Source organism: Saccopteryx leptura, chromosome 1 (assembly GCF_036850995.1).
Source record: "Saccopteryx leptura isolate mSacLep1 chromosome 1, mSacLep1_pri_phased_curated, whole genome shotgun sequence".
NCBI classification, from domain to species: Eukaryota; Metazoa; Chordata; class Mammalia; order Chiroptera; family Emballonuridae; genus Saccopteryx; species Saccopteryx leptura.
In genome coordinates, this window is record NC_089503.1 from 184,753,920 (window position 1) to 184,776,140 (window position 22,221).

At 43.8% G+C, this 22,221-nt stretch overlaps 1 protein-coding gene and 1 non-coding gene across 7 annotated transcripts in view; one reads left to right on the plus strand and one right to left on the minus strand.

Moving 5' to 3' along the window:
• The window catches only part of GPR137B (G protein-coupled receptor 137B), a 72,991-nt gene that overhangs the window by 40,754 nt on the left and 10,016 nt on the right, over positions 1-22,221 (plus strand). Inside the window, exon 8 of one of the 6 annotated variants that reach the window (XM_066382747.1) lies at positions 17,761-17,990. The exons of 2 other annotated variants lie outside the window; for them this stretch is intronic. In XM_066382747.1, the coding sequence (XP_066238844.1) occupies positions 17,761-17,845 (85 nt within the window). In that variant the 3' untranslated portion in view covers positions 17,846-17,990. Of the gene's footprint in view, positions 1-12,662; positions 12,871-14,983; positions 17,996-18,757; positions 18,950-22,221 lie in introns of those variants that run through there. 3 more of the 6 variants (XM_066382771.1, XM_066382756.1, XM_066382775.1) reach the window with 3 other exon arrangements.
• TRNAG-ACC (transfer RNA glycine (anticodon ACC)) lies at positions 3,817-3,892 on the minus strand. Its single transcript has one exon. It is a non-coding gene; the product is annotated as a tRNA-Gly (tRNA).

Here is a 22,221-nt window from a genome sequence, read left to right on the forward strand (position 1 = left end):
GAGGGATAGATAGGACAGAGAGACAGGAACCGAGAGAAATGAGGAGCATCAATCATCAGTTTTTCATTGTGGCACTTTAGTTGTTCATTGATTGCTTTCTCATATGTGCCTTAACCGTGGGCCTTCAGCAGACCGAGTAACCCCTTGCTCGAGCCAGTGACCTTGGGTCCAAGCTGGTGAGCTTTGCTCAAACCAGATGAGCCTGTGCTCAAGCTGGCAACCTCGGGGTCTCTATCCTGGGTCCTCCGCATCCCAGTCCAACGCTCTATCCATTGCACCAGCATCTAGTCAAGCTCAAAGAAAGTTATCTTAAAATAGCATATTACTCAATATAGAACAATCAACGTGGGTAGATTAGTGAGATAATGTTTGCCTACAGATATTTAGGAGTATTTAAGTTCAAGAAAAACTTAAGGCCAGACCAGGTGGTGGCTTAGTGGATAGACATCAGACTGGGACACAGAGGTTCCAGGTTCTAAACCTCAAGGTCTCCAACTTGAGCATGGGCTCATCCAGTTCGAATGTGGGATCGCCAGCTTGAGCCCAGGGTTGCTGGCTTGAGCAAGGGGCTACTGGCTCTGCTGCACCCCCTGGTCAAGGCACATACGAGAAGGCAATCAATGAACAAGTAATCAATGAACAACTAAGATGCCGCAGCGAAAAATTGATGCTTCTCCTCTCTCTCCTTCTGGTCTGTCCATCCCTATCTGTCCTTCTCTCTGACTCTCTGTCTCTATCAAAAAAAAAAAAGAAAGAAAAAAGGAAAACTTAAGGAATCTGCCTCATTTAAGTATTTAAGCATTACTAATATAGCACTTACTATATGCCAGTCACCATCCTGAATACCTTAAAAACAGTAGCCCATCTAGTGACCTTGTGAGGTAGGTATTGTCCCTTTTAAAGATGAAGAAACCGAAGCCCAGAGAAGTTACACATGACCCCAGCTTTGGACTCAGGTGCTCTGGCTACTGAGGATGTGCTTTTATCTCAGCGTAGTGTCCTCTCCTCTCGGTTTGTGAATTAGAGATCCAAAGTCCAACCTTTTGCTAAAAGACTCAGAATAAAGCATGCACACACACATACACAAATGTTACCAGTGTTTTGTAGCAAGATGTGTGATCAGGGTTTTACATGGAATAGTCATAAAATTTTAGAACTGGAGGTAATCTTAGAGATAGTTTAATAATCACAAAGCTGTCAGTAATTGGTGACATAGCATAATTTATAGTACTTTAGGGTTTAGTGGTGTTAAGATTGAATGCAAAGATTTTTTGTTGTTGTGTTAGATGCTTCTTTTCTAAGAAAGAGTGTCAATGTGGTATCCTATTTTGGTGGAGAGAATTGTGCCCAGGCAATTTGTTTTGCCTTATCTTTGACACCAATTTGTTCTACTTGTGATAAATGCAGAGGATGTGTCTGGTTCAACCAATATCCTATATCTGGCAAAATGATCCTTCAAAGATGTCATAGAAATGAAAGATATTCTCAGATCAGCAAACTCTGAGAAGTTATTACCACTAGAACTAACCTGCAAGAAATGCTCAAGCCTGACCAGGCCGTGGCACAGTGGATATAGTGTCAGACTGAGACACGGAGGACCCAGGTTCGAGACCCTGAGGTCACCAGCTTGAGTGCAGGCTCATCTGGTTCGAGCAAGGCTCACCAGCTTGAGCCCAAGGTCACTGGCTTGAGCAAGGGGTTACTCAATCTGCTGTAGCCCCCCAGTCAAGGCACATATGAGAAAGCAATCAATGAACAACTAAGGTGCCGCAATGAAGAATTGATGCTTCTCATCTCTCTCCCTTCCTGTCTGTCCTATCTGTCCCTCTCTCTGGCTCTCTCTGGCTCTGTCTCACACACACACACACACACACACACACACACACACACACACACACACACAAATGCTCAAGGGATTCCTGTGAGGTGAAATGTAGGGAAAATAGATAGTAACTTGAAGCCATTTAAGGATCCAATAAAGGTAAACACATGGCATTTATAAAAGCTAGTGTTATTATAACAGTGGTTTATAATTTCACTTTTTGTTTTTTTACAAAATTTAAGAGACTAATATGTTTTAAATACTTTTAAGTCTATGTTTTGGGATAAATACTGTTTAAAGATGTAATTTTGTGACATCAACGTGCAAAAGGGGTGAAGACAGCTGTAAAGGAGTAGAGGTTTTGTGTGCTGTTGAAGTAAAACTGGTATAAATTCAAGTTAAAGTGTGATAACTTTAGGATGCTAATTGTAATCCCTATGGTAACCACAAAGAAAATAGCTATAGAATACATGGACCCCAGCCAGGACTGCCAAGTCTCTGAAGGACTCGTTCTCCAGGTATGTGGCTGAGGCGGAGCACTGCTGATGTTTCCACACAGCCACTGCTTTGGTCAGTGCAGCAAGAGCAAGGAAAAGATCACATAGCAACTGTAACCAGGAAGAGAAACTTTCCTTTAGTGCCCTCTACTGACAAAGTTTAGCGTCATGTTCACTGTAAAAGGGAAGCTTATGCTAAAGTTCAGTCCATTAATGCAGAGCAGGCACTAAAGCAGGGGTCTCAAACTCAACTCAGCATGTGGGCCGCAGAGCAAGATCACAGCCGTTCGGCGGGCCGCACTAGGTCTACAAAAGGCAACTGTTACGCAACACTTTTCTCACTGCAGTTGAAAACAAAAAAAAATCAGTACAACAAGCACAATCGTACATGCAGTTTACTCAGTGTCACAAAACGACCAGAAACTGTAGTTCGCATCACAACTGCTGTTAACTAAGCTAATATCTAGCTAGGATGCTAGAGAAATGAAAAATACAAGTAGGCCCCTAGGCTTACTTAATTTTATCCAAAGTATTTTGAACTGCGTGGATTAGTCTGCGGGCCGCACAAAATTGTTCGGCGGGCCACAAGTTTGAGACCCCTGCACTAAAGGGTGAATTTGGAGCTGAGAGGCCATGTATGCATACCTGACAGCCCACCCCTTTGGCTACCCAGCTTCCACATACACCCTTCTACACACATTTGACTCTCAGACAAAAAACAAGACAACTCAATGGTTCTACCTAACAAGATATACCTACTCTTCTTACAAGAGAAAGAGTTCTCATCTTTCCCTTAAATGAGAAGACACATAGTCCCATAATTTACTGTAGCCATTGCTGGCTGTATTAATTAATCTTCAAATTTAGCCATGGCCCGATGGAATACTCTGTTACCTAAAGATTTCATTGTAATGTTAATCTCCAAAAAATCGCATACAAATAAAAAAGGAGGTAAGAGAATAAAATGGTTAGGTATGCCAATAAACACAGGCATATAACAAACCAAGAAAAAACTTGCCAAACTTTTATAGTCTTCAGTTCTGTAACTGGTCACCGAGCCATGGTTGGGATGTATGGCTATTCTTTCCACTGCTCAATCCATTTCTCAGCCACAACCTCAGTCCTTTATCTGGTAAAGTGACCTAAATCTTCATTCCCGAAAGATTGAATCCCCAATTGTCCTTCCTTTTATTTATTTATTTTCTATTAATTTTTTTCCCCCCAAAGTTAGAAGCGGGGAAGCAGTCAGACAGACTACCGCGTGTGCTCTACTGGGATCCACCCAGCATGCCCACCAGAGGGCGATACTCTGCCCATCTGGGGCGTTCCTCCATTGCGGCCAGAGCCATTCTAATGCCTGAGGCGGAGGCCACAGAGCCATCCTCAGTGCCCAAGCCAACTTTGCTCCAGTGGAGCCTTGGCTGCAAGAGGGGAAGAGAGAGACAGAGAGGAAGGAGAGGGGGAGGGGTGGAGAAGCAGATGGGCGCTTCTCCTGTGAGCCCTGGCTGGGAATTGAACCCAGGACTTTCACACGGTGGGCCAACGCTCTACCACTGAGCCAACCAGCCAGGGCTGGTTTTCTATTAATTTTTACTATTGGACATTAAAGTACTAAGAGATGACTCAGTGAATTTCCTTGGGTCTCAGACAGAATCCTTTTGTCTCTGTTGTGTAACCGCAGCCCAATTTACCCTGATAATCCACTCAGTCACCTCAGCCAGTCATCATACTGTCATAAGTGTGGTGGGTTGGTGTGATGTCTTGTGGAATGTCAAGATGACCAGGCTCTTTGCAGAGAGCCGGGCAATTAAGAAAGTTGCACTTTTGGCCCTATAATGGTCTACCAAGTGCCGGGGCCTATGCGCAGTTGCTCCCATAGAGATACTACACTAGGGACTGCAGCTGCAATTAGAGTCTTGCCACCTGACTCAGTTTAGGATGGTCCACAGTCATTCCCTAGAATCCACATGACTTCTGCACAGGCCAGACAGGTGAGAACAGAGACACTCCATCAGGGTCTTTCTAAACTCTTAAGCATCAAGGTAGGAGCGGCCTGGAAGGAATTCACAGATGAGAAGACCACGCCCACATGCAGTGTTATCAGTGGTGATGGCCACAGTGGTCACCAAGAACCAGTTATTTGGAAGACTTTCTTGCACCTCAGTGGCATTGCTAGACAGGTAGCACTGGAAAGCGCACCAGGAATTCGACAATTTCTCATAACATGCTTATGGATTGTGTAAAGAAATACAGATTACATGCCATTTACACTTGAGTAGTCACTGGCTTAATAACCATACTGAAGTGTACTGATTAATTGACTGATGTCAACTTAAAAGGTCTCCAGGACCCTGCAGCTTTTCCATGGTCAACAGAGCTACCATGATTGGGATGGAACTTGGGGTACAGAAAGACTCTTCTGCAGGTGTCAGAAAGACCACCCCAAATAGTCTTAAGCAAAAAGTAAAATATCAGCTTATTATTGTATCCTCATGCACAGTTCTGCACAATGGTGCTTCTCATTACAAAGCCATCCACCTGCATCATTTAAATAATGTGCAAATTATACAATTTACCTATGTAATAACATTACTTATTTTTCACTAAAGAATATGCAAAAGCTTACACAGAATTACGGAGGCTTCCAGTTTGCCCCATAAAAGCAGATTAATGCTGCTGAGATCAGTAAGTCTGCAAAATGAAAGGATGTGAGAGTCCTTCACATCTTCATACATGCCAAACTGTCATGAACCCTTTCTCAAGATCACACGTCTAATTCTTTTTTTTTTTTTTTTTTAGATTTTATTTACTCATTTTTATTAGAGAGAGAGTGGGGAGAGAGAAAGAGAGGGAGAGATAGAGAGAGAACAGGGGGAGGAGCAGGAAGCATCAACTCCCATACGTGCCTTGACCAGGCAAGCCCAGGGTTTTTTTTGAACCGGCGACCTCAGCATTCCAGGTCGACGCTTTATCCACTGCGCCACCACAGGTCAGGCACACGTCTAATTCTTCAAGTATATCTTAACCCCCTTCTGATCTACATGACACTGGGGGTTTTGGCAGCGATGCCAGAAGTTGGCGTTTCAAATGAATTTGTGTGAGGACTTTTCTGTCCTCACACAGATGATGTTTGAGTTAGAGGGAAAGCCAATAGATTTAGGTGTATTCCTAACATTTTTATGATTAAAAAGTCAGCTTTATACTGGTAGATATGCTTTTATTTTTTCAGTTTTAACTTGCAGATCCCTCTAAGAAATTGACAATTTTTAAGCATGTTTGGTAGCCTTCCTGAGATTCATAGTTTTTGCAAATGTAGCATCATAGTCTTTGAAAGGTCATAATGTTTTGAAGATATAAGGTATTCTGTGTTATAACTTGGAGGAAGAGGGTGGGTGGGGACAGGACTGGATTGGACAGAGCATAGGTGACTTACCCAAGGTTTACCATGCTGGTCAGCAGCTTCCAGGAATTTAAAAATTGCAATCTCCTGTGGACGGTTCTGTCTTAAAATGTAAAGGGCAAAGAATGGGAAAGTTAAGTATACAAATAAACAGCTTAGCTACTAAACATTAATGTCAGTGAGACATACAGTTTTAATGATAACATTTACAGGTCAAGGTAAGAATTCAAGAGAATGACCAATATTCCAATATTCTCTACCATAACAACCATGATTCTACCCTCCAACCTCTCCTGGGCTTCAGTGTTATTGTGTTACCCAACACTCAGCCCAGGGATCTGCAGGAAGTCATAACAGAAATCGGATGGAAGCCACCATGTTGTCCTCAGCTTACCAGGAGCCATGGAAATATACTCCTTTCTTGGCTCTTTCTTTGCCCATCATGAGTATCTTCTGATCTGGTATCATGGTTGGCTGAAAATTATTGAATGACCTGTCCTGGCCATAAAATTAGAAGCCCAGCCACACTTTCAGGGTTAAAACAATGCCCTTCGGCTCCCAAAGACTCTCTAGGCCAGGGGTCTCAAACTCAACTCAGCATGTGGGCCGCAGAGCAAGATCACAGCCGTTCGGCGGGCCGCACTAGGTCTACAAAAGGCAACTGTTACGCAACACTTTTCTCACTGCAGTTGAAAACAAAAAAAAATCAGTACAACAAGCACAATCGTACATGCAGTTTACTCAGTGTCACAAAACGACCAGAAACTGTAGTTCGCATCACAACTGCTGTTAACTAAGCTAATATCTAGCTAGGATGCTAGAGAAATGAAAAATACAAGTAGGCCCCTAGGCTTACTTAATTTTATCCAAAGTATTTTGAACTTCATGGATTAGTCTGCGGGCCGCACAAAATTGTTCGAGGGGCCGCATGCGGCCCGTGGGCCGCGAGTTTGAGACCCCTGCTCTAGGCACTCAGTGCTTTGTTACTCAAGGGCGCTAAAATAAATACGTCCGGCCTTGTTCTGGCCCTTAAGGACGAGATGAGGCAGGACTCAGGAGTGGTTTCCCCTTCTTGGAAAAACACCTGACCATCTGGTGCCAATTAGTTCAGTGTCTTGGAAACAAATTAGCCCAACTCAGGGTCTGTGTCTGGCCTTGGTGTTGATGTGCCTGTCATAGTTTGCTCAAGTGGAAGCATCTCCGATCCCACCATCTGTTCCTGTCCCGGGACTGGCAGAGAGCCCAGAGCTGGGGAAATGACAGTGATGCAATGTTAGGCCCTTGATACAGTGATATTCTAGATAGTAATGACTTGGGTATGGGGCCCTCCACCTGCTTTGCACCAGCAGACAGAGCTACGGAGTGCCAGGTAGAAAGGATTCTCACTTCCTGCTCTTCTGAAGAAAACCACTGGAGAGAGCTGGGCCTGGCTGCCCAGTCCCCAACCTGCTCAGCCCCACGACTCTCAGCGTGGCCTTGGACATCAGTCAGCCTGGGCACACATCGCCCTGAGGATGGCAGCTGGTCTCCAGGAGAACCAACCCTGTCATCTGAGGGCGAGAACTTTCAGTCCCATCACCCCCTCACCTTCCTGGGAGGGAAGAGGTCCTGGAGGCTGAAACGATTGCCAATAGCCAGAGGTTTCATCACTCATTCCTATGGAAGGAAGCCTCCATAAAATCCCGAGAAGACAGGGTTTGGAGAGCTTGCAGGTGGGTAGACATGAGGAGATTTGGGGAAAGTGGGGTGCCCAGGGCGCATGGAAGCCTGCTGGTGTCCTAGAATTGCTTGTTGGTGTGGGGAACCCAGTGCATGGATACAAACACACATACACACACAGATGTTTCCAGGTAAGAGAGAATAAATCTATAGCATTGCAGGATAATTATAGGAGTATAAACAAATAATGCTGAATAAATAACATGAATCCTTTCACATTCTTAAATCAGCCTGATACAAATATATGGAACTTACTTGCTAACTTTCCCCTAAGTACGGAAAGTAAACTAAACATGAATTCTTTTCTCTTTCACCCACATGTGAAGATGATTTTTGTCTAGGTGAATGTGGGAGGCACCAAAACAAGTTGTCCTTACAAAAAGTTGTAACTTATCAAACAATGAGCAAAAACTTCCCCAGCAGCAGCGGGCATCTCCTTTCAAAGGAATCACATGCTAAGTCATGCACCCTCGGTCCCTGTTCCCCTTCGATGCCGGTGGATGTGGAGTTGTCTTCCTTTATGGAGGCTCAGGTAGACTGTAGGTGCTACTGGACGGGCCTTGGTGGTGGGGCAGCCGAGACCAGGAGTCTAGACCTTTCCACAGACTGGCATAGAGCTAGGCTCAATGCCTTATTAGCAAAACTGAACTGCATTGGGTTATCTAACGCTAAGGTCCCTCCAGCACATTAAATGAATAATCTTTATGCGTGGAGTCTTTGTTCGGCAGGCTCTCATCTAGAATCGGCTGTTTATGCTTCCTTCTGAAGCTCCTAACATACCCTGGGGGAGGCTGCCTGTCCTCCCCCGGCAAGGACTTTGCACACACCCTAACCTCTCTCACAGCCCAGCCCATTGTGCCCTGGTATCAGCACGCCACCGTAGCAGCGCAGGTAGATTTCAGCCGCTGGAATGGTTATAGTTCAGACCCCAAACAGGAAATCCTCTTCCCATGAGGGGCAGTGAGAAGAGCGGTTTCTATTTGGGGTGAAGTTATAGCAGGGCACTGAGAATGAAGGAGTTAAGCTCACTGCTGAGCTGGACAGATGACTGGAGGGATAAGGACACCAGGATTCTGCTAAGTCCAAACTGACATCGTCATGTTGGAAATAGGCCACAGCTTTCATAGTCTCCCCCACTCCAATTCGGATTACAAGCCCTGGTCAGTTTAATCTTGCTAAACATCGTTATCATCTAATGCTCATGACCGTATTATTATGGTCGCCTCTGCTTTCACCATGAAGTCAAAATACCATAGCCTGGCTGGCCAGGATCCTCCAGGACATCTCACTGATTTATAACCTCCCGAAATTCTAGCATTCTAGAAATGACTGCATCCACACCCACCTTTGAGCATCTTACTTTGTAAAAGTATTCCACTTAATTCTTTCCATGAAATATGGTGAGACTTTGTTCTGGGTTGGGTCCTATTTGAAGGAAGAAGAAATTATCCAGGACAGAGACAGACAGCTGTCTCAGTTCTGACGTCACTTATAATTGGCTCAGAACATCCTCGTTTTGCTTTTGTAAACCATGCTCATTCATGACATTGTTATCCAACACCTGAGTCCCACATGATTACGTGTTTCTAACCTCTTTGCCTACTTCTAAGGCATGAAAGGTCTAACTTGCCTCAGGAGCCTTTGACTCAGAAGGTATATATCTGTTTCTGAGCCTTGGACTGACACTAACCAAGTACATACATGGTATATGGTAGTCATTGGTTCTGTGTGTATTTGTTATTTATGGCTGTGTAACAAATAACCCCCAAAGTTAGCAGATTACTGTTAGGTCAGCTGAAGGAGGGACACAGTAGGCCTGATGAGTTTTATAAGAAGTTTATGCATCTGCAAAACAGATGGGCTGAGACCCCAGTGCCATCAGCAGAGAGCTGCAAAGAGGCAGTGTCTGATATAGGGCTTTGTGCAGGCATTTGCTGGCATTTGTAGGGTTGGGTGCACCTGGACATACTCATATTAGCATATTTTGGTTTGTTGCCTTGGTTACAGACTGTCTCCCTTTTTCCCCAACCCTTATGTCCCTCCTGATGACCTTGTCCCAAGGCCATTTTCCAGAACCTTCCCAAGGTAAAGGGAGTTGCTTAAGAGGAGGGGGAGGTCGGGTGAGGGAAGTGTTTAATGAAGAAGCTTTCCTAGTGGGGGGTTGGGTGAAGGGAATTTGAGTTTAAAGGGGCTCTGGATTTAAAGGAGCCCTGAACCCAAACCTAACACAACAGGTTATACTTAAGGAATTACTATCTTAAACAGATTTTGAGGATCAGACATCTAGGAAGGAGTAGTTTACCTAGATGTTTCTGTCTCAGGCTTTGTCATGGGGTTGCCATCAAATAGCCAGAGCTGCAGTCGTGTGGTACGAACAATTCGCTCTCATGGTCACTGACTGATTACTGGTGGCCTCACTTCTTTGCAGGCTGCTAGGTGGAGGGGCTCGGTTCTTTGCCACATGGCTTTCTACAGAGCTGCCTAAGTGGCTTTGTGAGCCAGGAATGAGAGAGAGACAAAGAAACAGAGAAAATAGAACCTGTTGTATCTTTATAAATTAATATTGGAATCTATTGTACTTGCCCTCATTTCTGCTGGATCCTGTGGTCACAGGGAATGGGGGAGATACAGGGATTTTGTGGTCATCCTGGAGATTGGCTACCACACTGCTGTCACCCCCCAACCCCCACACACACCACCACCACCACCGTATTCTAACATCTTTGAAATTGGGATATACCTTACAATCTATTGGTTGTCATGGTTTAACCAGCAAAATTCCTATTTAGTGGTATATAAAATAATCAAGATATAATCTGATATTTTAATATATTAATATATTATATTTAATATAATAATCTTATTATAATAAGATTATAATCTGAAATTTTATTCAGGGAAATATAATATGCACCTTGAGGCTTTAAGTGACTTCTTGGGTCCTGGCTACTTGCCTTGACCAGTTTCTTATGGTCCCGTCTGACAGTCTAGTTGCCATCTGGCCAAATGCCACCCAACTCTTCCTCTGTGCCCTTGCCACCCTTTTGAAGTGCGCTCTTCATGGCTTAAATGACCACTGCTGGCACGGAGTCCTCCAGAAGCCTTCTCTGGCCATCCTAAAGCCTCGCACTCTCCCTTCCATAATCCTACAGCTCCTACATCCATTCATTCAGTGCTTATGATTTTGTGCCTTATAGTAATTGTTGAGCTTTCGTGTGTACATATTTTATGTACCCACCATGTACAGACACAATGTGCAATGAATGTCACTGTGTACCCACCATGTACACACACACTGTGCAGTAAATGACACTGTGTACCCACCATAGACACACACGAACTGTGCAGTGAATGTCAATGTGTACCCACCATGTACACACACACTGTGCAATGAATGTCACTGTGTGCCCACCATGTACACACACACTGTGCAGTGAATGTCAATGTGTACCCACCATGTACACACACAATGTGCAGTAAATATCACTGTGTGCCCGCCATGTACACAATGCAATGAATGTCAATGTGTACCCACTGTATACACTATACACATAATGTGCAGTAAATGTCACCGTGTATCCACTATGTACACACATGTGCAGTAAATGTCACTATGTACACACACTGCAGTAAATGTCACGTGTACCCACTATGTACACACACAATGTGCAGTAAATGTCACTGTGTACACACACAATGTGCAATGAATGTCAATGTGTACCCACTGTGTACATACAACGTGCAATAAATGTCACTGTGTACTTACTATGTACACAATGTGCAGAAATGTCACTGTCTACACACAATGTACAGTAAATGTCACTGTGTACCCACCATGTACACACAACATGCAGTAAATGTCACTGTGTACTCACTATCTACAAACACACTGCAATGAATGTCACTGTGTGCTCACCGTGTACACAATGTGCAATGAATGTCACTGTTTACCCACCATGTACACACAACGTGCAGTAAATGTCACTGTGTAATCACTATGTACACACACAATGTGCAGAAATGTCATTATGTACACACACACAATGTACAGTAAATGTCACTATGTACACACACACTGTGTGTGCCTGTTTTATTTTCTCAGGAGGCCCATGAAATGGCCTGACACAGGGTGGATGTGGTCCAGATCACGTATAAGTGGCAAGTGCTAAGCTTCTGATTAGACTTCTCAGGATTTAGAGTCAAATTCAGAATAGATGCCTGACCTGTGGTGGTGCAGGAAATAAAGCGTTGACCTGGAATGCTGAGGTCGCTGGTTCAAAGCCCATCTGGTCAAGGCACATCTGAGAGACAGCAACTACAAGTTGATACTTCCCGCTGCTCCCCCCCTGCACTTTCTCTCTCCTCTCTCTAAAATCAATAAATAAAATCTTGTTTAAAAATTCAGAATGGGCCTGACCTGTGGTGGCGCAGTGGATAAAGCGTCGACCTGGAATGCTGAGGTCACCGGTTCGAAACCTGCACTTGTCTGGTCAAGGCACATATGGGAGTTGATGCTTCCTGCTCCTCCCCCCTTTCTCTCTCTCTCTCTCCTCTCTAAAATGAATAAATAAAAATTAAAAATTCAGAATGAAGAAACTCAGGAATGCAATTTTATGGAAGTAGTGTGGATAAAAATATATATCACACTTTACATTAATTTAGGATAGAATATGACAGCAATAATAACATTCTTAAGCAAATTATATTATTATTCAAGGAAAATTTTTCATATCTGTGACTCAGTGGAAATTACAAGATATAAATACAGGCCCTGGCCGGTTGGCTCAGTGGTAGAGTGTCGGCCTGGCGTGCAGGAGTCCGGGTTTGATTCCCGGCCAGGGCACACAGGAGAAGTGCCCATCTGCTTCTCCACCCCTCCCCCTCTCCTTCCTCTCTGTCTCTCTCTTCCCCTCCCACAGCCAAGGCTCTGTTGGAGCAAAGTTGGCCCAGGCGCTGAGGATGGCTCTGTGGCCTCTGCCTCAGGAGCTAGAATGGCTCTGATTGTGGCAGAGCAACGCCCCAAGATGGGCAGAGCATTGCCCCCTGGTGGGCATGCCGGGTGGATCCCGGTCGGGCACATGCGGGAGTCTGTCTGACTGCCTCCCCATTTCCAACTTCAGAAAAAAAATATATATATAAATATAATATTTTGAAAATATAAATAGGTTATAATATTTATTTATAATGAATTATTTATTAAATTTGTTATTTTGTGTATTTGCAGAAATACCATATTTCCTTATGTATAAGACGCACCTTTTTTTGAAAAATTTGGAGTCTAAAAACTGGGTGTGTCTTATACAGTGGTTGTATAAGTGTGGCATTTCAAATGCCATAGATGGAACTGAGGAAGAGGCAATACATGAAGAGAGTGATTCGTCATCAGACACAGATGAGGACAAGCTAATGGATGGGAGTTTTGACAGTGATGAAGAGTTGTATGAATTTTATGATGAATAAAACTTGAGTTCAATAACTTTATGTAATACAGTTTTTTTCAAATTTCGGGCCCTAAAATTAAGGTGTGTCTTATACCTGGGGAAATACAGTATCTGCTCTTGCTGCCATTAGGATCACTCTTCATTAGCATTTCCATATGGTATATATAGCCTTTCCTGATTTTTATAATAAAGTGAAATGCTCTAAAAAATATTAATTTTAGATAGATTAGTACTTAATATGTCATGTTAAATTTTATTTATGAACTAAAGTTTAATTTCAGATTCTCTGAGTTTTTTCTGATAGAAAGGTGTAGGAATTTACATGAACAATAAAAAGAAACATATTCAATAGTGAATAAACTTTGTTTCTGTTAGAGGAAATAAAGTATATTATGTTGCAAGTACATGAATTTGTAACTGTAAATGGTTCTGTTTGGGCATTTTTGAGCCACAGTGGTACCAGGACTATGCCGTAATGTTTCTAGGCAGCTGTTTGTCAGTGGTTATACAATTCATTCTATTTGCAATATGATTCATTCTAAATGAAAAAGAAGTAATAGGGTTGTTTTTGTGTTTGTGCAAATGCATAGCACAAGTGCAGCTCTGAGTGTGTATGTTTAATATGTGTTTCATGTGATGATAGAGTGGTGCCAACAGCTAGAGGCAGAGAGGAGCTGTACTACAGGGCAGGGCGCCTGAGCAGAAGCTCTGTCCCCGTCCTGCAGAGGTGCAGAGGGGCGGCCCCTGTGACTGGGTGTGCAGTGAGAATATGGGCCAAGCAGAGAGTAACTGTGGGTCCTAGCGTGCCGCAGGCAATGTGACCACACATCTGGACAGGGCTTGGCTGGAATGAGCCAGTGGCAGGTGTCAACAAGATAGAGTGGCCTCTCGTTGATATGTTTTTCAGAGGGCACTGGGTTAAAGCTGAGTATTTGTCCAAATAATCTAAGAAGGATGGAATATAAAAGAAGGAAACATTGGAAATAAAAAAACAAAAGAACGAAGGGAGGGAAGGAGGGAGAGCAGGAAGGAGAGATACATGATATAATTGAAATGTTTTAATCAAATTTAGCAATTAAAAACATAATTTTATATAAATTTTAATATAAAAGTTTAATTCTTTTCATCTTTAATTTGGTATGTAATTTAACTACCAAACCTGTTTTTTTTGTTTTTTTTCTGAAGCTGGAAGCAGGGAGAGACAGTCAGACAGACTCCCGCATGCGCCCGACCGGGATCCACCCAGCACGCCCACCAGGGGCGACGCTCTGCCCACCAGGGGGCGATGCTCTGCCCATCCTGGGCGTCGCCATGTTGCGACCAGAGCCACTCTAGCGCCTGAGGCAGAGGCCACAGAGCCATCCCCAGCGCCCGGGCCATCTTTGCTCCAATGGAGCCTTGGCTGCGGGAGGGGAAGAGAGAGACAGAGAGGAAAACGCGGCGGAGGGGTGGAGAAGCAAATGGGCGCTTCTCCTGTGTGCCCTGGCCGGGAATCAAACCCGGGTCCTCCACACGCTAGGCCGACGCTCTACCGCTGAGCCAACCGGCCAGGGCCAAACCTGTTTTTTAATGGAAAATAAATTAACTAATGGGATACAATTTTGGAGTGCTGGTGTAGCCATGTAGAGAGCAGGTGTAGGATATTTAGATATATAGCAAATCTTAGGAATACTTTTTGAATTATTTCAATCCTATAATTAGAACAAATTTATAGCCAAACACTTGGTTTTTTTAGGTGTTTTTAATGGCAGAATTTTTGGACTCTTCACAAAACAGCAACAACAAATAAATATATATAAAAATGCACAACTGTACAAGAATATATGGTCAACTATTATCAGTTAAATATTCAAAGGCTAAGTGACAGGTCTCTGTTTCCAACAGTTCATCAAATTCCCAATTGCTCTGTTCTCCATGACACAAGTTCTAACATTTATTTGGATGTGACTTGTGTGCACTTTGTCACAGAGGCTGGAAGGGGGTGCCTGGTCTGTTTTTACTCACAAAAATAAGAGTTTTGTTAGGCTACAGGGTTAGGAATAAAAGACCAGTACTTAATGAAACTCTTGTAAGTGGTTTAATTTGTTGTCTTTTTATTCTCCAGGTTTAATTTAAACAAATTAATGGATTTTATCTTTCTACAGAAGGCAGTTAAAAAGTGGGGACAAAATGCATGAACTGCAATGAAAACTGATTAGAAATCCAGCCGAGAATATTGCTGAATTTGAGGATTTCCTTTCAATTACTCAGATCACTGACCACTTGGCTCCCCAGGGAAGACCCAGCCTGGCTCTCTGCTGGGTCTTGGTGGGAAACCTTTCTATCTGGATCTAAGTATAGGAAAATGGATCATCACCCTTACTCATACACCTTCAACAATTAACTAGAAATGAATCATAGACTGAAATATAATGCTAAAACCATAAAACTTCTAAAAATACCCCCATAGAACAAAATCTTCACATGCTTGAGCAAAGGTGGGTGGGGCCAGGTGGACTGCCTTGGGCTTCACCTTTCAATTTGGGAGGCAGGAAATAGGGGGGCCTGTTTTGGTCTTGGATCTATGCCATGGTGAACCAACTAGTCCTATATACCTGTCACCTTTCCCTGAGTTTGGCTTGTGTCTATTATCAGTCTGGGTTGGAACCCAGAAGAAGGATGAGTCATTGGCACCTCCCTGATCTCTAAGAGCACATGGGTCTAAAGTTCCTGAGTTTTCCCAGACTTGAGAATAACTCTAATAAAAGGCATCACACGGGTGGACAACAGGGTGTCGATAAAACACTCTGAGATCTCTAGACTCAGAAGGGACCACTAGCATAATTATTCTTCCTAAATATACATTCTGACTTGTTGCCAAGGGTGTGACTTTGGTTGTCTTGGATGTGTGTGTTTGAACATACACAGTGAATTACTGGATTGGTGGTGTGGGTAGGGAAATGGTCGTTTAACACAAGGGTCCTTTAACACTCTTTTGTGCCCTCTGTCTTCTTCCCCATTCTCCATGTCCCCTTTAGCTTGAGACAAGCAGAATGAGCTGGAATAAAGCTATCAAAGAACTCTAGTTAAACTCCGGGGGTGTCAGAAGAAACAGCCTAAGTCTCTGAAACATGAAACAGCTTAATGATATAACACCTAGTCTCTTGCACAGTGTGGGAAACACTAATTGTATCCATTTGGGACTGGGTTGCAGAGCATTTATCAAAGGAAGAGGACAGAAGTGAGGAAGAACAATTATGTTTAAGGGACAAATCAAAACAATCACTCAGCCACACTGAGCACAGAGCTTTGAGCACTGCTCCAAAAGGGATAAGATATAATCAACTGAGAGGCTGAAGTCGAGCAGTTCAGCAAAGTCCGAGAACATTTTTCCCAGGATGAATACAATGAAGTTCTTGGTGAGAGACATCAAAAAGGCGCTCTTGTGTCAGATCTCTTGTGAATCTGTAATGATTCAGTTACCAGAGCCCAATAATGGCCATTGAAGGACATTAAAACCCTACCTCGGGCCCTGGCCAGATGGTTCAGTGGTAGAGCATCAGCCTGGCGTGCAGGAGTCCTGGGTTCGATTTCCGGCCAGGGCACACAGGAGAAGCGCCCATCTGCTTCTCCACCCCTCCCCCTCTCCTTCCTCTCTGTCTCTCTCTTCCCCTCCTGCAGCCAAGGCTCCATTGGAGGAGCACAGTTGGCCCAGGCACTGAGGATGGCTCTATGACCTCTGCCTCAGGCGCTAGAATGCCTCTGGTTGCAACAGAGCAATGCCCTAGATGGGCAGAGCACCGCCCCTGGTGGGCATGCCGGGTGGATCCCCATCGGGCGCATGCAGGAGTCTGTCCGACTGCCTCCCCATGTCCATCTTCAGAAAAATACAAAACAAACAAACAAAAACCCTACCTCTGTTGGTCTTGTGACAGTTGTCATGACTGTCGTAATTTGTGACTGCCAACATCTTATGGACACTCTTCCTATGTTTGAGGAATTTCCCCCATTCTTCCTTTCCTCCCCGGAGGAGGAGCCAGAAATAAACTTTCCGCCCTACCTAGCAACTAACCAAAGGGAGGAGCTCCTTCCCAATCCACACAGCAGCTCCAGACAAAGACTAGACTCCAGACAGCAGTGTGAGGGGTGCCCTGTGTTCCTGCAAACAACTCGAGTGTTACACGCACAAGGCTGAATCTTTTAGGAGAGCAGTTCTGAGTTTAAACTCTCCTAATTAATTATACCCTTAAATGTATGCACAGTAACTCAGAGAAAAATTTTATTCAAGAGACTGTACAAAGATAAAACAAATCATGGCTGCATAGGTTAATGTGGTGGTGGTCTGCAATGTGTTAAAATTCAGCACAAAACACGTAGAGAGGAAGAGACAGCATGTGACTGGAGTGCACTAAGGAACAAGGGGAAGCGAGAACCTGAAGACCCTGAGCACATGTCTATGTTTGTGAGTAACAGATGTTTGTGTTCACATACCCCTAATAGGATCTGTGCACCACCTTGAACGTTTTTAAGTTGACGCCTCAAATTTTCATCATAAGCTTACATTTTTTTAAATTAGAGGTTGAAAATAACAAACATTTTAAAAAGTAAAATAAAAAAAAGGATTGACTTCATTGGAATACAATTTTCCAGATATGATTTTTTTTTCATTTAAAAAGAATGACCCCTGAGCTGGGTGGGAGCTGAGAAACACTCCCCTGCACTCTTCTCACTAACCCTGCTTTTGTTTAGCTACCATTTTATTTTTCTTTCTTTAGCGCACATTCCTTCAACTACAGTGCAAATTCCAGGATGACAGGGAGTTGTCTGTAGTGTTCACCACCCAATTACCAACACTCAGGCAGTGCCTAGTCTTAGGTGTCATTTCTGTAACCCTGCCGGCAGGAGTTTCGTTTCAGGGCTTGCGGCAGGTGACCACCCACAAAGGAATGTCAGATGTCACAATTCTGATGAAGTCATGGACGTTTGAAACTGCTGATGATTGAAAATGCACCAACATCCATAATTGGTGAAAAGTACCCCTGCGCCCAGCGATAGCGACAGCCAATCAGCAAATGCCCCGCTACCTTTTCTACTTCCCTACCCTTACCCTTAAAACGTGGTCTGAGCCTGACCTGTGGTGGCGCAGTGGATAAAGCGTCAACCTGGAAATGCTGAGGTTGCCGGTTCAAAACCCTGGGCTTGCCTGGTCAAGGCACATATGGGAGTTGATGCTTCCTGCTCCTCCCCGCCTTCTCCCCCCCTCTCCCTTCTAAAATGAATAAATTAAAAAAAAAAAAAAAAAAACGTGGTCTGAGTCTGTAACCGGGGCTGCTCTCCCTTACCAGACAGCCCAGCAGGGTTCCTTTCATTAAAGCCTGTTACACTGGTCTTTCGGACTCCAACTGATTCTATCACCTAGCACATAAGTGCTTAATTTTGTTGAATAAGTGAAAAGCAAACAAAAATGGATGCAGGTGCATGTGTGGATTTGATTTGATGGTGGGAAAATTGGCAAATTCCTGCATATTTTGCTCTTATTTTCTTAAATTGTGGCCCTAGGGCATGAGCAGTTAGTAGGGGAGAGTTGGGAAGAAGTAGGCAGTGTTTAGGGAAGTCTTGAATGCGTGAAAGGCTCATCTCCACTACCCGGAAGACAAAGCTGCTGGAGGGACAGGGAAATTGCAGCAATGCTGAGTATCCATTTGAGGTTTGTAATTGAATGTTTTTAAAGTCAGTAGATTGGGCCCTGGCTGATTGGCTCAGTGGTAGAGCGTTGGCCCGGCGTGTGTATGTCTTGGGTTCCGTTCCTGGTCAGGGCACACAGGAGAAGCACCCATCTGCTTCTTCACCACTCCCTCTCCCTTCTCTCCCTTTATCTTTTTCTCTCCCCCTTCTGCAGGCATGGCTCGATTGGAGCAAGTTGGCCCGGGTGCTGAGAAATGGCTTCATGGTCTCCACCTCAGGCACTGAGGGAGAGCTCAGTTGTTGAGCAATGTAGCAACGCCCCAGATGGGCAGAGCATCGCCCCCTAGTGGGTTTATTGGGAGATCCTGGTTGGGGCACATGTGGGAGTCTGTCTCTGCCTCATCTCCTCTCACTGAATTAATAATAATAATAATAATAATAATAATAAAGTCAATAGATTGGCTCAGTTGTATGCTGACTCCTGGGTTTCTGGCACATGCAGCTGGCATTTGGTGGAACCATTTGCCAAGAAACTACATGAAGGAGGATAAACAGGTCTTTTAGAAAAGAAAATGAATCAAGTTTTGAACGTGTGCTGAGTTTGGGACACTGGTGGGCCACCAAAGTGAAGTAGTACAGTAAGTAGTTGGTTACATGGTGGGGAGAGGCGTCGTGACTTCTAGAGAAGGAAGGGTTTCCCACACATGTTTGCTTGGCCTGCCCAGCATCCTCGTCCCCTTTCTTGGTCCCTTGGTTAAAAGTATGGGCAAGTTACCCCCTACACCTACTTCCGTCCCCTTTGGCATCCATTAACTTGTTCTCTGTACCTATGGATCTGTTCTGTTTAGCCTTTTTTATTTATATATTTTGTTTTTATATCCCACATATAAGTGAAATTGTAAGGTATTTGTCTTTCTTTATTTCATTTAACTAATACCTTCTAAATTTATCCATGTTGCAAATAACAAAATTATATTTTTTATTGCTGAGTAATATTTCATCTCATATATCATATTTATATACCACTTTCCTTTATCCAGTTGTCTATTAATGGATACCTAGGCTATTTCCATATCTTGGCTATTGTAAATACTCCTGCTTTGAACAGGGGGGTGCATATACGTATATTGTTTCGAGTTCATGTTTTACTTTCTTTGGATGAATACCCAGAAGTGGAATTGCTGGATCACATGGACATTCTAGTTTTAATTTTTTAAAGGAAATTCCATACTGTTTTTACCAAAGTGCACAAAGGTATCCTTTTTTACACATCCTCGCCAACACTTATATTCTTTTTTTTATATTTGTTTTTGTGGAGTTTTGTTTGTTTGTTCTTAAGTGGGAAGAAGGGAGATAGAGAAACAGACTCCCACTTGTACCCTGACTGGGATCTACCTGGCAACCCCTCTCTGGGGCTTATGCTTGAATCAGCTGAGCAAATTCTCAGTGCCCAGGGATGATGCTCAAACCAATCAAGCCACTGGCTGCAAGAGGGGAAGAGGGAGAGAAGGATGAGAGGGAGGGGAAGAGAAGCAGATGGTTGCTTCTCATGTGTGCCCTGACCAGGGATCAAACATGGGATATCTGCATGCTGGGCTGGTGGTCTATCTACTGAGCAAACCAGCCAGGTCCAGGGTGTTTTTGTTTTTGTTTTTTTGATAATAGGTGTGAGGTGATACCTAGTATTGTAAGAGGTGAAGTGGTACCACATTGAGATATTCACTTACAGCATTCATTGGATTGATAAAAATCACACACCAAACTACCACCCCAAGGGCAAAGGCTATTTCAATTTATGTTTTAGTTTGTAAACATTTAAATATTATTCCCTGCCCCCAAATATCCTTTAAATTCCCCCACTAGAATGGAATGGGGTCAGCAGTAGAGAAATGTCCCTCACCATTACTGCCCATGGAACTTAGTAAATTGGTGAAATCAGTCTGGGAAGTCCTGGCAAAAGAGTAAAAGGCAGCCTGACACAGAATACTGCTTGGCGTGCATTTCCAATCAATTCCTTTCCCTGGTGAAGGAAGAAGAGAAGAGGAGCACAGGGTCTCACCAAACTGGCAGAATAAGCACAGAGCTTCCTCTCACCACCTCCTGGGTTCCAGGCTCTGCAGCATTCTGTGAGCTTTGCCTGAAGTAACAAATATTGAGAGTCATACAATACTGCACAGAGCAACTTCAAAGTACTGCACGCTGAAAAGGGCCAGGTTGTAGAGAACAGCAATAGGCCAGGGGCAACCTTTGCTAAAAGAGAATATTGTACTAAATGTGCAGTGAAGTGCTCTTTTTGTTATGAAGAAACTGGGGCTCAGAGAGATAGAAGAACTAGCTCAGAATCGCACAGGGGGTAGGTCAGAATCTGGTCTGTTTCTAGGGTTGTGTTCTTCACCACCACAGTAGCTCTTATCAGATGCCTGATCAGTGGTGGCGCAGTGACTAAGCATTGACCTGGAATGCAGAGATTGCTGGTTCAACACCCCAGGCTTGCCCTGTCGAGGCACATACAAGAAGCAACTTCTATGGGTTGAGGCTTCCTGTTCCTCCCTCCTCTCTCTTTTTCCTCTCTAAAATCAGTCAATAAATTTTAAGGGATAAAAGGTGATTCATGCACAGAATAAGTGTATAACGCTGTTTTCCTTGAATATTCCTTATTCGCATCTATGCCTGGCAAAATTTTTAATACTGGCCAGTTTGACTCGCAACAGCCACCCAGTTAAAACACTAAAGTTATCACTGTCCACGGACCACTAGTGTTGTCAGAACTACCCAGGAAGCTTGTTAAAAGTGCAGATGCCTGAGCCCCACTCCAGATCTGGAGGTTTTCTGAGCATTGGCCCAAGAATTTACTTCTAGGTTTCTTAAAATTGTTCTTGGAATCCCCAGGTGAGTATCAAGTCCTCCTTAGTAAATTGTGTATGCTGTTCTGCCGTCCCCAGAGGCCCAACCAGGTCCTGAGAAGATACTGATTTCCCCATCAGGTCAGAGGGATGCTACCAGACAACTAATCTAACAGCTTGGGAAATATGAGTGGTCTTGTGCTGGCCCGCCTGCCAGGACAAACCTCCTCCAGAGCCCTCCCCTTCACATTTACCTCCTACCAGTTCCCAACAGTACTCATCTCTAATGAGTCCTGACTTGGTCCTACCTGCCATGCAACTTCTAGCAATTGAGGAGTGAGCAAAGGTGCTGTGGTTCTCAATCAGGATATGCAGTTTCTCAATGGTAGCTGCCCTAGGTGAGCTACCTCCTGGGCACATCCCCTCTACAAGAGCCTCAGCAAACAAATGTCCCGTTTTTGCCTATTATAGGCTAGCAACTGGGATTCTCCTCTTAAAGAAGGTTATCTCTCATTGTAGGAAGTTCTAGGCCACACTGGATCAAGGGTGCCTGAAATATGGTTTCTTCCTATGGGCTTAATCATGCCAGCAACAGAGTTTTCTGTTTCCTCCTCTGAGTAGCATCATATTGTGGTTTAATAACACTTCTCACAGTGTTGGCCATGTTTTTCACTTGGGCTGCTGCTGTGCTCAGATTTTATACTTTCATGGTGGCAGCATTATCATTGTTTTCCTTTTAGACAGGAGATGTTTTTGATTGGGTTGCCATTGTCTATTATATCATTCTGTCATGAAATTGTTTTTAATTTTGTATGTAAATAGGCCCATCATTCCC